Below are 16753 nucleotides of genomic sequence, written 5' to 3'. Positions count from 1 at the left end.
TGGAGAGGGGGGATTTGCTGCATGGGTAACAGTCTATCCTCCATATCTACTTTACCCAGGCTTCGCGCACTGGAGAGGACACTCTGCTCCAGAACCACTATTCAGAGTGCGATACCATAGTCTTCCAAGACTGAAGGATGCCAACAGATACCATATACAGGTCATACCTTGTTATCCACTGGGGTTCCCCGTTCTGACTGCTAGTGGATAAAAAATATCAGTGGATACCAAGTGGAAAAATAGCTTTAAAGACCCACATCCAGGTTTCTTGCTCCTCAGTTGTTGACCAAGAATGCATTGGTATAGACACTATACCGCATTCAGCCTCTAGATGAAGTGAATAATGGAATGAAATTATAATTATTAACAGCACAAAGGTAGGAAATTGGATTTTGGTGCTTTTTTCCTTGTTACAAGGCATTTAAAGGTGGACCTCAGTATCAGTAGTAAGTCAAATCAGTGGATACCAAATCAGTGGATACAGAGGTCTCATCTGAATGCTTTTTGGCCCTCTGTATGAAATAAGTTTGACATCTCTAGTTCATTCAAATTTTTTTTTCTTATTTGTCACTGATCAGATCTTCACCAGGACTCAGGAAACGTCAGTCTTCTCAGTTCAGTGACTGCAAGGTTCACAATAACCGACCAAGTGTGGCAGCCAAAGCCCCTAATCGTCCCTCATCCCGAAACACAAACGATAAAGGCAAAGTAGTCCGTGGCCGGGAAAAAAAGGATCCACAAAACAAAGGCAAAGAAGATAAAGTAAGATTTGTGAAAATAAACCCTAAATTTCAAATTTTCAGTGATGTTCACAATTTGACAGTATTGGGTCCTGCACTCTGAATTGCTTTTGTAGGTAACATTACTAACAGGCAGGAGATAAGGTTTTGGTGGAGATTCAGTTATTAGTAATGCACATCACTGAATGGAACTAAAAGTGTATTGAGTTTCTCAGATGCCAAGATGGCAAAAAAGGGAGGGATCCAGTTTTTCATATGCAGGCTGCCAATGGATGACCTGTACCAAGATAAGGATGAGAAGTATGACTGTTCTGGATCTCTTAAGTCCCAATCCTGTCCACCTTTCTAGTGCCAATTCAGCCACGATGCAGTCCTAAGGTAAGGGAACAAATGTTCTCTTACACTGAGGTGGTCTCGATGACATTCCCCTACCTCAGGATGCAGTGCATGCCCATTGGCACAGTTGCATCAGCTCTGGAAAGCTGGATAGGATTGGGCCCTTAGTGGCTTTTGGTACCATCAACTGTGGCATCTTTCTTGATAGATTCTTGAGTCTGGGAAGTAGGAGCACAGTGTTCCCTAATACACCCACTGGTATTCCTACTTAAAGCTGGATTCCAGTAGGTTGTGCAGGTAGACTATGGTACTGCCCCTTGATCTTTACGCTGTAGGGGCCTGCAGGGCTCTCTCATTCCCCTTGCGTTTCATTGTGTACATGAATTCAGTGGATGGGGTCGTTCACAGGTTTGGAGTGAAATGGCAGTACATTGGGGGCATCCAACTCTGTTTCTGATTGGAGATGCTGAACTTATGTCTGGACTCAGTAAAGGACTGAATAAAGGCTAATAAACTGAAGTTCAACCCAGATAAGATGGAGAAGTTGGTGGTTGGTTCATCTGCTCATGGAGGGAGGTAGTGTTCACCGTGTTGCTGGCTCCGTTGAAGTCTGGGGGTGCTCATTTAATCCAACTATGACAGTAGAGCAGCCATTTTCAACCTTTTTCGCTCACAGCACACTGACAAGGCTCTAAAGTTGTCAAGGCACACTACCAGTTTTTAATTACATTATTACATTACAATTAATTTAATTAATATAACTAAGGGCACAAGCCTAACCAGGTCTACTCAGAAGTAAGTCCTATTTTGTTTAATGGGGCTTACTCTCAGGAAAGTGTGGTTAGGATTGCAGCCTTAGATCATGACAATGAAAGAAATTCCGAAGAAGCTTGGAGAGGGAGGTGTATGTAGTTTCTGGAAAGGGAGAACAATGTTTTGAAGCAGGTCTGTTCAAAACTGTTATCATTTGATATGCTCTGATATGCCAGGAGGTGTTGGCAAAGAGAGATGAGATGGAGCATGCTGGAGAAACGGGGGGGGGGGTGAGGGGCAGTGAGATGTGACTGAAATAAGTGCAGGATTCACGGGTGGGGGGAAGAGAGAAAGAGAATGCAGGCACCTGATTCTGGACTTTGAAGGTGGGGAAGGGGGGGGAGGGCAGTAAGAGAGGGGTTACTGTAATTATGATGGGGGGATGTGTGTGTGCGGGAGGGGAAGAGGTGGGGGGAAGAAAAGCTTCACTTGCCTGCTCATTTATTCAAGAAAGAGTGTGACCAAGCCTCTGTATGTCTACTCAGAAGTAAGCCCCATTATAGTCGATGGGGCTTACTCCTAGGTAAGTGTGGCTAGGATTGTGGCCCATACTCTAAAAGCCTGAGGTATTCAATCTGTGTGTCCTGCCTCCCTAGTGAGCCCTGGCTAGCTTCCAGGGCCGTTGCCAGGCATCTCGGGGAGAGAGGTGGTTGGCAGCTGCTCTGCTGCTGAGCTCTGCTCAGCTCAGCTGCACTGGCTGCCTCCTGACTTGCTGCTTTTCCGAGGCTGAGAATGAGGTGGGTGGGGCAGTGTGAAACATGGTGGGGGGAGGTGGGAGAGAAAGCAGGAGGCAGGAGGTCTGGTCTAGAGGGTAGAGCCTGAAGATAACATCCGCAGGTCGCCAGTTTGAGGCCACCAGCACCGAGAATGGTGAGACCTTGAAGCAGCTGACAAGCCGAGCCGAGTTATTCCACCTGGTGTGAGCGAAGAAGTGTCTTGGCTGCCCTCCATGTGAGAGATGAAGGAGCTGCTTGTCAGCTTGCGTGGAAGGAAACCGGAGGTCAGAATGTGATACCAGATCAAAAAGATCCATCTGAAATGTTGTGGTTCTTGAAAGATAGAACCTTTCTTCGATTGTAAAAATCCCTACGGGGATTTAGAACAGCCTGCCCATGTAAACCGCCTTGAATAAAGTCTGAGGAGAAATATGATGACCAAGAAAGGCGGTATATAAATATAATTAAATGGAAATGGGGAAAAAAGGCTGGCTGGGCAGGCAGAGGTGCTGCATCTCATCATGGAGTTGTCTCCATGTGCAACTTCATCCCAAGGACTACATTTCCCAGTGTGCCCCTCACCCTGGGCATCCTGGGATTGGTCAAGGCTGGAGGAGAGAAGAGTGCGGAGGTGCTGCATCACGTCAGCACAGGGTCTGGCAGACTTCAAACTGGGAGGGAAGAGTAAGTACAGGCAGTGCAGCGCTTTCCTCTGCTCCTACTGGGGGGGGGGCCAAATGCCCCAACCTGCATCCCTCCATCTTGCCTGGGGGAACAGGGGTGGCATCTGCATGCTGGGTGTATGTGTGTGAGCAGCCCCCGTCTTCTTTGGGGTGAGTTGTAATCTTGCTGTATGTGGCTGCAATCCTTTCCACACTTGCCTAGGAGTAAGCCCCATTGACTCAAATGGAGCTTATTTCTGAGTAGACCTACATAGGCTTGGGGTCTGTGTCAGCTTAACCCAGGATCTTCACCTTTCTCTTCCCCCCCCCCAAAAGAAAAAAAGCCACTCTTGATGGCTTTGTCTCCAAAAATTGATTCAAAATAAAAATCCCCATTCCTTTTTAGCCATGCCCCTTTTTCCTTCTGCCTCCTTTTGGGGGGGGGGGTACTCTGTTGGCTGCTATTGTTGGACAAAAGGCACAATCCTAGCTAGGTCTACTCAGAAGTAAGTCCTATTGTGTTCAGTGGGACTTACTCCCAGGAAAGTGGGTTTAGGATTCCAGCCAAACAGTCTCTGGGTCTCAGTTTGCATCAGTTTGCAATTAGCAGATACACACAAAACAAAGTCTTCCCCTCCCCCAGCAGATTCATCACTTCCCCCCTCCCTTTCCATAACCATCCATGTGTGCTGCTAACAAACTCAGGGCACAATCCTAACCAGGTCTACTCAGAAGTTAGTCCTATTTTGCTCAATGGGGCTTACTCTCAGGTAAGTGTGGTTAGGATTGCAGCCTCAGAGTGCTGGTAGCCTTGTTTCTAGTGTATAATTATAACACCTTCATCCCCATTTTGGGGGTAACTGAGGTGAGGTGTTGTAATGGAGAGATGTGGCCAATGGCTACAAGGATCAGGGGAAGTGTGAGCCGGAAAAGTTCAAGAACCACTGTCTTAAAGCCAAAGCCTTGCCAGGGGAGGCAACACAGGGAGGGTCACTTTGGGGCATTGCAGGCAAGGAAAAGGGTCTCTCCAGGGTCCTTGCCAGCCAGCTGCTTCTGGCTCCTACCTGCTTCCACCATCAGGCTCGCTCTCACTCCCTCCTCGCTCTTGCCTTCGTCCTCACTCCCTCCACGTCCCTGCCCACCAGGAGCTCTTTCAGGCTTCTCTGGCTGGCTGGCTGGCTGCCCAGTCAGCGCACGGGGCAGGCAACAGCAGGAGCGTCCAAGCCCCTGCGCGGCTGCCCCAAGCCGCCGCTTCTCCTGTGCACAGCTGCCACCACCTGACTCCTTGGCCCTGTAGTACACCTGTGGCAGCCTTACGGCACACCAGTGTGCCGCAGCACTGTGGTTGAAAACTGCTGCAGTAGAGGTTAAGTGGGTTCTGGTGCATGGAGAGCTTTTCACTAGCTTAGGCTAGCTGTACTCCTTCTGTACAAGTACCCTTGCCATGTTTGTGCATACTACGTATAACAACCAGATTAGACTCCTGCATGCATTCCATGTGTGCTTATTGTTGAAGACAGTTCAGAAACTTGTAGTCAATGTGGCTGGTAGGCAACTAGTTGGGACTGGGCTTTTAGGTCATGTGTCTCTTGGGCTTCAACAACTTCACTGGTTCCTAATTCATTTCTGACCCCTAATCAAGGGCTAATGCTTACCTTTCAAGCCCGACATGGCTTAGAACCAAGGTACTTGTTGGAATGCCTCTCCCCATGCTAGTATGCTGAAATTGTCGTTGGAAGTTTTCCTCTTGGTGGCCCTGCCTTCTGCAAAAATGTAGGTGAAAACTAGAGATGCCTTATTTTTAGTTATGGTACTCTGGTTGTAGAATTCTGTACTCGGTGCCAACTCAGCCTTCCTGCTTTGAAGTCATTATGGTGCTGGTAATGACCTTTTTAATTTTTCTAGATCTTGAAACTTTTATTAAAAAATTGTTAAATACCTTGGTTGGCCCCTCAGATGGGACAAAAAAGCAGATCTAAAAATATTTTTATTTTGATATTATTTTGGAATTTTTGTTGCATGACATTTTTTTGAAATGGTAAGCTTTTCTTACAGCACCTATGTGTTGAAGGATGGAATAGAAATTGAATGAATCTCAAAAGACTTCATGCTGATAGTCACATGTTGCTATTGCAATCCAGTCATTGAGGAAAAGAGGAGAGCTCAAGCAGCATACAAGGCCTGTCCCAGTGAGCGCAACCTGCAGGTCCTCCGAACTGCTCGCAGCAAAGTCCAACAGACTGCCAGGAGATGTGCTAACGACTACTGGCTCCAGCTCTGTTCCGAGATACAGATAGCAGCTGACACGGGCAACATCAAGGGGATGTATGATGGTATCAAGCAGGCCCTAGGTCCAACACAGAAGAAAATTGGCCCTCTGAAGTCTGCCACAGGCGAGGTCATCCAGGATCGGGCGCAGCAGATGGAACGCTGGGTGCAGCACTACTCTGAGCTATATTCCAGAGAAAATGTAGTCACCGAAGAAGCACTGAACAACATTGAGTGCCTGCCTGTGCTGGAAGAGCTTGACAGTGCACCAACCCTAGAAGAACTTCACGTGGCCCTGGACTCCCTTGCCTTTGGCAAGGCACCTGGAAAAGACAGCATCCCTGCTGAAGTCCTAAAATGCTGCAAAGAGATCATCGTCACTGAGCTGCATGAAATCCTCTGTCTCTGCTGGAGAGAAGGTGGAGTACCTCAAGACATGAGGGATGCAAACATCATCACGCTGTACAAGAACAAAGGTGACAGGGGTGACTGCAACAACTACCGCGGCATCTCTCTCCTTAGCGTTGTAGGAAAGCTGTTTGCCCGAGTTGTAGTAAAGAGGCTCCAGGTACTTGCAGAGAGCGTCTATCCAGAATCGCAGTGTGGATTCCGAGCCAACAGGTCCACCACTGATATGGTATTCTCCCTTAGACAACTGCAGGAGAAATGCAGGGAACAACGACAGCCGCTCTTTATAGCCTTCATAGATCTCACAAAGGCTTTCGACCTGGTCAGCAGAGACGGCCTCTTCAAGATTCTCCCCAAGATTGGATGTCCACCCAGGCTCCTCAGCATCATCAGATCTTTCCACAAGGACATGAAGGGCTCTGTTGTCTTTGATGGCTCCACATCAGACCCTTTTGACATCCAAAGCGGAGTGAAGCAGGGCTGTGTTCTTGCACCAACCTTGTTTGGGATTTTCTTCGCTGTCCTGCTGAAGCAGGCCTTTGGAACTGCAACAGAAGGCATCTATCTCCGGACCAGATCAGACGGAAAGCTCTTCAACCTCTCCAGACTGAGAGCAAAATCCAAAGTCCAGCTGAAATGTCTGCGTGACTTCCTCTTTGCCGACGATGCAGCTGTCACTACCCACTCTGCCAAAGATCTCCAGCAGCTCATGGATCGTTTTAGCAAGGCCTGCCAAGATTTTGGACTGACAATCAGCCTGAAGAAAACACAGGTCATGGTTCAGGATGTGGACTCACCTCCCTGCATTACAATCTCTGAGCATGAACTGGAGGTTGTCCATGACTTTGTGTACCTTGGCTCAACGATCTCCGACACTCATTCTCTCGATACCGAGCTAAACAAGCGCATCGGTAAAGCAGCTACCACGTTTTCCAGACTCACAAAGAGAGTCTGGTCCAACAAGAAGCTGACGGAACATACCAAGATCCAGGTCTACAGAGCTTGCGTCCTGAGTACACTTCTGTACTGCAGCGAGTCATGGACTCTTCGCTCACAACAGGAGAGGAAACTGAGCGCTTTCCACATGCGCTGCCTCCGACGCATCCTCGGCATCACCTGGCAGGACAAAGTTCCAAACAACACAGTCCTGGAACATGCTGGAATCCCTAGCATGTATTCACTGCTGAAACAGAGACGCCTGCGTTGGCTTGGTCATGTCGTGAGAATGGATGATGGCCGGATCCCAAAGGATCTCCTCTATGGAGAACTCGTGCAAGGAAAGCGCCCTACAGGTAGACCACAGCTGCGATACAAGGACATCTGCAAGAGGGATCTGAAGGCCTTAGGGATGGACCTCAACAAGTGGGAAACCCTGGCCTCTGAGCGGCCCGCTTGGAGGCAGGCTGTGCAGCATGGCCTTTCCCAGTTTGAAGAGACACTTTGCCAACAGTCTGAGGCTAAGAGGCAAAGAAGGAAGGCCCATAGCCAGGGAGACAGACCAGGGACAGACTGCACTTGCTCCCGGTGTGGAAGGGATTGTCACTCCTGGATTGGCCTTTTCAGCCACACTAGACGCTGTGCCAGAACCACCTTTCAGAGCGCGATACCATAGTCTTTCGAGTCTGAAGGTTGCCAATACTGCTGCTATTGCAATAGGCATAATGTGACCCAGGGTCTTTCAAAGCCTCCATTCTCTAGTAGTTATGTTGCTAACCTAAAATGACAGAGTAATGTATTGATTTGATTGAGAATGATGTTCAGCTGTCATACTTTTCAAGGGCCTGTGCTGGTTGGTCCCTGCTCTTTGATACATATGTGTGTGTGCGTGTGTGTGTGCATGAAAGGATGTAGTATTTCTACAGTAGAGTCAACATTGAGGTCCCAGTTTGACAGCCGATAATGCAAGCTGCTTACCCTTAGTTCCAAATAGTTGTGAAAAAAATCTTCCTCCCATTTTTGATTTATTGAAGAGGTGTTGGCAAACATTTGTGCTTCTTTTCTGTTGTATTTTTAACTTTTTGTTACCATAAGAAAGATTCAGAGTTCTTACTTTCCAAAGAACATGCGTTATGCAAGATATTTTATATCTTGAATAAATTCATTTTGAAATGTGCATCTTTCTTATGTGGCTGTAAGTGGTATAAACAAGGTTCATGTTTGCTTGCAGGGCTCCCACTTTTTGTTTGGTCATGGTGTGTTTATAATAAGTATGGGCAATATGAAAGTAATTTGCATAATTGATATACAAATTTTGTTTGAATTGCAGAATAAGTCTTCCTCAGACATTTCAGAACCTGAGCCGAAGAAATTTGACAGTACTGGATATGATAAAGATTTAGTAGAAGCTTTGGAAAGAGATATCATTTCTCAGAATCCCAATGTGAGATGGTAAGTGTAATCCATTTCTGTTATGTTGGGTTGTTTATGTATAGGCTTGAGGCTTTTAAGAAGGAAGATCTCCAACACTTGTATAAAAAGCATATTATCTCTGGCACCAGATTGCAGGGCTTTCACAAATAAACTTTTTTCAATGACCTTATGAAAGTATTATGAGGCAGCAGCATGCAGAAACCAGAGTAGCAGGGCCAGTGTAATAGGAAAACTTGCCCATCAGAACTTGATGTTTCCCACAGAGTTTGACTGAGTCAAGCAAATAGCTTTTGCAGAATGAAGAACAAGGCCAGATATCATATGAGCTATTCCTCAACAATACATTAGAATTTGAAAGGATCATAGAGCAGCCCTGCAAATAAGTTCACAATAGTTATTGGCTCACAAGACTTTGCATGTACCTTAGTTTTTTTTGACATGATAATGACCTGAAAGAAAAATTGTAACTTCTAAGTTACAGTAGCTTCCTTGCCTGGAAGTGTTTTGCATCTAATGCAGTGGTTATTTACAAGGATATTTTGCCTTCCTTGCCATGAGTAGGATGCTCGCTAGTTGCTGTCGCTTAAATGACTGCTTCTCCATAGGCCTGGGCTGCGTTAGTTGCTGTCACTTAAATTACTACTTCTCCATAGGCCTGGGCTGCTTCAACAATTGTTTGGGTTGTCAGTTATCTGCCTAGAGCCTGTCTTCGTTAGCCAAATCCCTAACTTCTTGCATTCTTAGGAACTGGTTCCTAAGGAAGTAGTGCGGTCCTAAAGTATGGCATAATTTATACACTGTTGAAACAATTATTGAAATTTAATCACTGAAAAAGGATGGTTATTATACTAAGCAGTACTCATGCAGTGGTGCAAACTATCTTCCTTGCCCCTTCCAGGTCAGCTCTCTGTGGCACCTCCCCCCCAGCCATCCCTAGGAGTTAGGGAACCTTTGGGGAACAGTGTGTGGAATGTGGCATGAGGAAGTTCGTGTGAGGGGGAAGTTCGTGTGAGGGGGAAGTTCGTGTGGAAAATTGAACTGTTGGGGATTTCCATTACTCTGACACAGTGGAAGTGACTCTTGAATGAAATACTGATTTGTTTGCTCTGGGATACCATCATCTGTTAATTCTTTTTCTTGTTCATTAGGGATGATATCGCTGACTTAGTGGAGGCTAAAAAGTTGCTCAAAGAAGCAGTAGTCTTACCTATGTGGATGCCTGAATTCTTTAAAGGGATTAGAAGGCCTTGGAAGGTAAGTCACCCTGATTAATTCTGAAGGGCTAGTATAGCTTTCACAGCTGTCCTAATGGGATATATTCTTTGTGTGATATAAATAATTGATTCATGTACATCTTAAGGCAGTTATGCCGTGGCTAGTGTTTCTTGCTTGTCTGCTCTTAGCTTATTTGTTAAATGGCTGAGACAAAGTATTTTCCACTTTTGTTCTCTATAGAAGTTTGAAAAATTCAGTTTAGTTTTGTAAAAGCAATTTGATATGTTTTCAGAGTGATTTGTTTATTCTGTTATGGCCTTTTGCTACAGCAATGAAGTCTTCAATACAGAAATGTAGAAAATTGAACAGGAGATATGTAAGAGGTACTGAATTCACATTGTCCCATTACTAAGAATCAGAACAGTTATTTTCTTAACCATGGTATTTTGAAAAGTTTTGAATCATCTTGTTTAGAATACATCTATCATCACACTTTTAGCAGATTGCTTTCTCAGTACTTTAATCAGGACTCTTGCTTTCTGTTTTTCAAACAGGGTGTATTGATGGTTGGTCCTCCTGGCACTGGGAAAACTCTCCTTGCGAAAGCTGTAGCTACTGAATGCAAGACTACCTTTTTCAACATATCCTCATCAACACTCACTTCAAAATACAGAGGAGAATCTGAAAAACTTGTTCGTCTACTATTTGAAATGGTGACCTATTTTTGATCTTGTTAGTCATTCCTTGAAATGTTTTTTAGAGGAGTGATAGGTAACTCTTGCAAATTGTAAAAATCGAATAACATTCTAGAACTTTTGATGTTGTGGGGTTGTTACTGGCCATGGTTCAGGTGATCCAACAAACCATGCTGTGTTGGATTGTGACCATGAGCTGGAGGACCACTGAACTCCATGCACTTCCTCCCCCCCTTCCCTCCTTGTCTTGCACGTAAAAGAAATGGTAGTTTGTTAAGTCGTAGCTATATGCATGCCTACTTCCTGGTGTGATGGTTTTATACTACACTGGTAGGGTCCGCTCAAATTATAGGAGGGCTATTGCCTTTGTCAGACTATATATCCAGCGCTCTTTCTGCTGATGTAGCTTTACTTCAGTACCAATCCTGTTTCGACTGTAGTTTGTCATTTCTTCTCCTCTATTCTGCAGCATAGCGTGAAGCTGTTGCAACACACATGTTGAACTTTGATATATGTCTTTTCCCTTACCATCCTTCCCTCTTCCATCACTGCCTTATAGGTTACTTAGCCAGTTAACAAAGTGAGTGGTGATACCTACCTTGGTTTAAGATAAACAGTAGTTTGATTTACTACAGTGGTTCATAAACTGATAGGATGTGACCACCAGCGAGAGAAATACTTAGGTTTGATCAGAATGATCAGAAACCACTTCTGTGATTGTGAAACCAGAAGTGGCTTCTGATCGTGTTTTTTTTTAAATTTTCAAGGCTTGGGGCGCCTTGCAGAGGTGTCCACAGAGCTCCCAGCACCCCCGGACCCCATCAGTGGCTTCAGGCAAGCCAGGCACCCCCCTTTTCCTTAGCAGCAGCAGTGTAATCCTGGGGATTGCCCCCCCACAAGCACTTAGGTGATTCCCTCCTCCTGAGGAGGACTTTGGAAACCACTGGTTTCCAAAAGTTAGATTTCCAATTTAACTTTAAATGGAACATTATGTTTGAAATGAAGTTTGCAATGAAGAATTGAATTTTGTAACTCTTTTTGAAAAAGCCTGCAGACCAACGATCTGCTGCTGTCTGCTTACAATGATGAATTGCTTTGTGCTGGATGGGGTCTCTGTCAAATGCCCTTTTTCAATGAAGTATATTCAATTTAGTGCAGTGTATTTCCAGTGAATTAAATTTAGATTAAATTGATATCCCTTTCTTTTTTCTTGCATCCAGGCTCGATTCTACGCACCAACAACAATATTTATTGATGAGATAGATTCTATCTGCAGCCGCAGAGGAACTTCCGAGGAGCATGAAGCCAGTCGAAGGGTGAAGGCAGAATTACTTGTTCAGATGGATGGTAAATAAGCTTAATGGGCAGTGTGAAAGGAAAAGTAGAAATGTTGAGATACCTAAACAGGAACTCTTTAATTTATTAACATCTCTACTTTGAGCACTAGGCTATCCAAAACGTACATCTATTTCCTCATTTTGAATTTTTGTATCTCATCAATCTTCAGCAAGCTCTAAGCTTCTATTTTAGCCCCATAAAGAGGTTAGGATGAGTAAAAACTTGACCCAAACTACTTGGTTAGGTTCAAATCTCACATTTGAATTCAATTTATGCTGATGTCTATTTGTATGCTCTGTTCTGCATAATTCAGGATTCTGAAGCATCACTAGGGTTTGGTCATCCGGTGTGAGAGCTCATTCCACCATCCCCGTGATGGACCACCTGCAGTACCAGACCATACAGAATAAATTACAATATCATATGCACCACCTAAATGCAGTGGCGTCACTAGGATTGGTGTAGCCCCCATTAACTTTATGTATTTTAATATATAACAATACAGGTCACCCAACAAATCAGTAACCCACAAAAAACCTGTGGCCAGTTTGATGACCCACAACTGAATAAGAGTTCTAGTATTAGCTGTGATCCATGGAAATGAGAGCTGACTCATATGAACACCTTATTGGTTCTCTGCTGTGTCATAATAACAGTTCATTGGCATTCAGAACAGTCAGTCTCTTTGGTCAGTTCTGAGTTAAAGTAATCCACTTTTTGTTATGTAAGGCAGTTGTGTTTTCCTTCTCTAATTTTTGGGGATATCTTTTGTGATAGAATAGAGATATTTCAAGGTGGTTTGTTTTATTGCATTCTGCATGGAATGATATATAACAGAATGGTATTATTCAAATATGAAGATTTTAATAATTTTGGGCAATAGTGACCAAAATTGGAAGCTTGGAAGGCATACCCAGATGCCACATGAAATAACCACACGTTAAAGGATTCCATCTGCAAGAAAAGCGTTCTACAAGCTGCCCGTAGAACAATTACTGTAATAAACTCATTTATACTCTACTATGGAGCTTTGTAAACTACCTTGGGCATGGGAAACGTGGGATATAAATCTCTCAAATAATTAAGTAGCGGTGTCACACACTCCTGTGTGTGTCACCTGGTGCAGCCTACACCTCCATAGTGATACCACTGGATAACCATTCATGTCCAGGAGTCACTGCTGCTTATTAGCTCAGTTGTACTTAACATGATCGAACAATTTAATGAACTGTAATTCTGTTGCCACTGATGTCAATACTAAAATTCACATTAATTTAAATTGCTTGGGATTACTTCCAGTATCAAACATGTAATGCGACAGCCTTTTTTGTCTTCTTCATCTTGCTGTCTGATCTAGGTGTTGGAGGTGCTTCTGAAAATGATGACCCGTCCAAAATGGTTATGGTATTGGCTGCTACTAATTTTCCATGGGATATTGATGAAGCCTTAAGACGGAGACTTGAGAAAAGAATCTACATTCCTTTACCATCAGGTATAAACATTTCAGGAGAACCCATCCATATTAGTACATTTTTAAACTTGAAACTTTCATGCATTGGATAAAATCTGCCGTTCATGGCTAAGATTTTTTGGAGACTCTTCCAAATGGTATCCAAGCAAAAGATCCTCCCATTTAAAATGAAATTAACAATGTATCCCCATTGGGCTTTTCGCTCAAAGCCTTTAAGTGCAGATAAACTTTGGTATGCATAGATATTTTAGAAAGGCAAAGAGCGAAACATAAATGTATGTTTAAGAGCTTATATTTTAGTGTCTCAGTGTTTTAATGTAAAGTGACTAGATTCTAGTATGTTGTGCAAACATTGTCCATTCTATAGATGCCTGCATGTTATGCAGAAACTTTACTATTTGTTTTCTGTTGGTTTCATTACATTTTGATCATTCATTCTGTTTAGCCAAAGGCAGAGAAGAACTTCTAAGAATAAACTTACGAGAGTTGGAGCTTGCTGATGATGTTGACCTTGCCACTATAGCACACAATATGGAAGGTTATTCTGGTGCTGACATTACCAATGTGTGCAGGTATGTTAAAACTGAAACACTGTAAGAAAAAAATCACTTTTATTAAGCAACAGTCCTGAACATCCTGTTCAGACCCATTTGAATGTCACTACTATCACAATCCAGACACCACTTATGCAGAGGCTTTATAGTTGCTACACTGGTGGTGTTTAACCATTGACTTTTTCTAGAACTGATGACACTCTTCATGGGAAGAAAACATTTTTCTTTATAATGAGGCAGCTTCCCAACCAGGCAGTCTATTCCTCTTCACTCTCCTGTGGTTCTAGAAAAGCAGGTAGTGACTGAACCCTGGATCAAAGTAGCAGCAGAATGGAGTCTACCTGGGTTTTCAACTAGGAAGCCACTGTATGACTTTGCTGCAAATCCCCTGTATGCTTTCCCGAGAAGATATTGGAGGCTGCTAAGCTGGTTAGCCCTGGTTTCCTTATCTCCTTTGCATGCAGGCAAGCAGCCATAGGTGCTAACCTTCCCTTCGCCACATTCATTTATGTCTCAGTCTTTCTTTATTCTGCCAGTCTGTTTCATTCATTTCTCTCCCCCCCCCCATTTTACCTTTCCCACCCCACTTCCTTTCTTCTTCCCTATTCTCTCACACCTTCCTTTCCTTCCCCATCTTTTGTCTGGTCTTTTCTCATTTGTCCCTCTTATTTTCTCTCTAATTCACAAATCTCAAATGCATTCTTCCTTTCCTTCATCCTTTGTCCTAGCCATATTTCCTTTCCTCCCTGTTTTCTTGTCCTCCCCCCCCCCACCCCATTTCTCTTGAAGATACAAATTTTCTCCACTTAACTTTCAGGTGTTGTTCACTCTGCTGGCTGATACCACATTCCTAAAACCCCGTTTCTCCATGAAGATAGTTCTGACAATTGCAGAGATTGAGCTAAAGGGATACTATATGAAAACCTGTAGTAGACCCCCTTCGGACAGAAAGAGCCAGTGAAATAGTTAAAAAAAAAAAGTCTTGTCAAGTTTGTCCTGAGTTTCAGAAAGTGGCAAATTACAGCACTAGACTGCAGGTTATAAAACTTGTTCCTAATCTTGTACTGAAATTCATAAATTCTACATTCCCAACTTCATTTCATCTTTTAGCCACTCTGGCCTTTGTGTCCTGTCACTGTTTTAAACATTTGCAGCCCAATCCAATGCTTTCCAACACCCAGGGCTGCAGTGGTACCAAAATGGCAACTGCTGCATCCAGTGGGGCTGGGAAGCAGTGCCAGGTCTCTTTGGGATAAAGGAGCTTATGCTCCTTTACCCTATGTAAGACCCAGGTGGCCCTAATGGGTCTCATTGGTTCTGTGCCCACTATTGAGTGGGCGCAGAATCAGGGAGACCCATGTTGGGTCTCCTGGGCGGGTAAGGGGGTCAGAATATGGTGGCAGAGCCTGTCACCATCTCCACCCCTGCCCCTTCCGCCCCCCATCCGAACTCACCATTCCACCACCCAGCGCTTGCCCAGAGCTCCGGGCAGCATTTGACTGGCCTCCACTTGGCACTGGGCTGGCATGGGCCCAGTAAGATCAGGCCCTTATTTAGTACCAGTTGTTTGGTGTTTATTCTTATTAAAACCCACTCTTCCATCTCAACAGGGATGCTTCACTAATGGCTATGAGAAGGCGCATTGAAGGCTTGACACCAGAAGAAATCAGAAATCTTTCTAGAGATGAAATGCATATGCCAACAACGATGGAAGATTTTGAAATGGCTTTAAAGAAAGTTTCGAAGTCTGTCTCTGCTGCAGACATTGAGAAATATGAGAAATGGATACTAGAATTTGGATCATGCTAAGCCTTCCTACCTTGAGAAATCTGCCTTAAGATTGCAAACTATTCCAGAAGTAAAGAAAAAGTAGTGCTCTGGGACACTGAGTGCTATTTTTTAACTTTTGTAATTACCCATAACAGCAATACACTTAATAAAATTAATTTTTTAAACAGCAGCTCATTTTTTTCCTCTCAGACTAGTAGTTCCTTCTGTATTTCTCCCATTTTGAAACATTACTGAGTTTTCTACAAAGCTCTTTGAGGTATTGGCATGTTGGATAAATGGGATGGGTTCTTGCAGGCTGGCTTGCTTCCGTTCTAGGCAAACCAGCATTATTTTTTTCTTGCCCTGCCTGCCTGCTTTGCCCAGGTTGAAGTTCATAAGGACACAAGAATAGCCTTGTTGGATCAGGCCAAAGGCCCATCTAGTCCAGCTTTCTGCTGCCACTCCCTTGCATCTGGCATTCAGCTATAGCCTACTTCTAGAACCAGGAACAATCATGGCTTGTAACCTGTGATGGAATTTTCCTCCATAAAATTATCCAATCCCCTTTTAATGACATCTAGGTCAGATGCCATTGCCATATCATGTGGCAAGGAGTTCCACAGACTAATCAATGCTGGGTAATGAAATGCTTTCTGTTCATCATGCTACAGGTTTTTATTAATTAGTAACAACTGATTAGTTTAAAATTGGGAAAGGAGTACGCCAAGGCTGTATATTATCACCCTGCTTATTTAACTTATATGTAGAGTACTTCATGTGAAAGGCTGGGCTGAATGAATCACAATCCAGAACTAAGATCAATAACCTCAGATATGCAGATGATACCACTCTAATAGCAGAAAGTGAGGAGGAACTAAAGAACCTCTTGATGAGGGTGAAAGAGGAAAGTGCAAAATGTGACTTGAAACTTAACATTAAAAAAACTAAGATCATGGCATCCAGTCCCATTACCTCATAGCAAATAGAAGGGGAAGAAATGGAAGCTGGAACAGAGTTTGTCTTCTTGGGCTCCAAGATCACTGCAGATGGAGACTGCAGCCATGAAATTAAAAGATGCAACATCACCTTGTCAATGAAGGTCCTTATAGTCAAAGCTATGATTTTCCTGGTAGTAGTGTATGGCTGTGAGAGCTGGACCATAAGGAGGGTTGAGTGATGAAAAATAGATGTTTTTGAATTATGGTGTTGAAGACTTTTGAGGCTCCCCTGAACTGCAAGGAGATAAAATCAATCCTATGGGAAATCAACCCTGACTTATCATTGGAAGGACAGATACTGAAGCTGAAGCTTAAATACTTTAATAATCTCATGACAAGGCAGTACTCTTTAGAAAAGACCCTGATTCTTGGAAAAACTGAAGACAAAAGGAGAAGAGG

At 43.8% G+C, this 16753-nt stretch overlaps 1 protein-coding gene across 1 annotated transcript in view; it reads left to right on the top strand.

Annotated features, from left to right (window-relative positions):
* KATNA1 (katanin catalytic subunit A1) overlaps window positions 1-15541 on the top strand; it is a 29965-nt gene extending 14424 nt beyond the window's left edge. Inside the window, exons 5-12 of the mRNA XM_066611290.1 lie at window positions 579-762; window positions 8210-8331; window positions 9462-9567; window positions 10083-10241; window positions 11444-11570; window positions 12919-13053; window positions 13478-13604; window positions 15197-15541. Coding sequence (XP_066467387.1) covers window positions 579-762; window positions 8210-8331; window positions 9462-9567; window positions 10083-10241; window positions 11444-11570; window positions 12919-13053; window positions 13478-13604; window positions 15197-15395 — 1159 coding nt within the window. The 3' untranslated portion in view covers window positions 15396-15541. The remainder of the gene's footprint in view (window positions 1-578; window positions 763-8209; window positions 8332-9461; window positions 9568-10082; window positions 10242-11443; window positions 11571-12918; window positions 13054-13477; window positions 13605-15196) is intronic.
* Window positions 15542-16753: the final 1212 nt, after the last annotated feature.

The sequence above is a fragment of the Tiliqua scincoides genome, chromosome 1, assembly GCF_035046505.1.
Source record: "Tiliqua scincoides isolate rTilSci1 chromosome 1, rTilSci1.hap2, whole genome shotgun sequence".
NCBI classification, from domain to species: domain Eukaryota; kingdom Metazoa; phylum Chordata; class Lepidosauria; order Squamata; family Scincidae; genus Tiliqua; species Tiliqua scincoides.
Note: the sequence above shows the minus strand (reverse complement) of the source record. Positions and strands in the feature narration are given on the sequence as shown.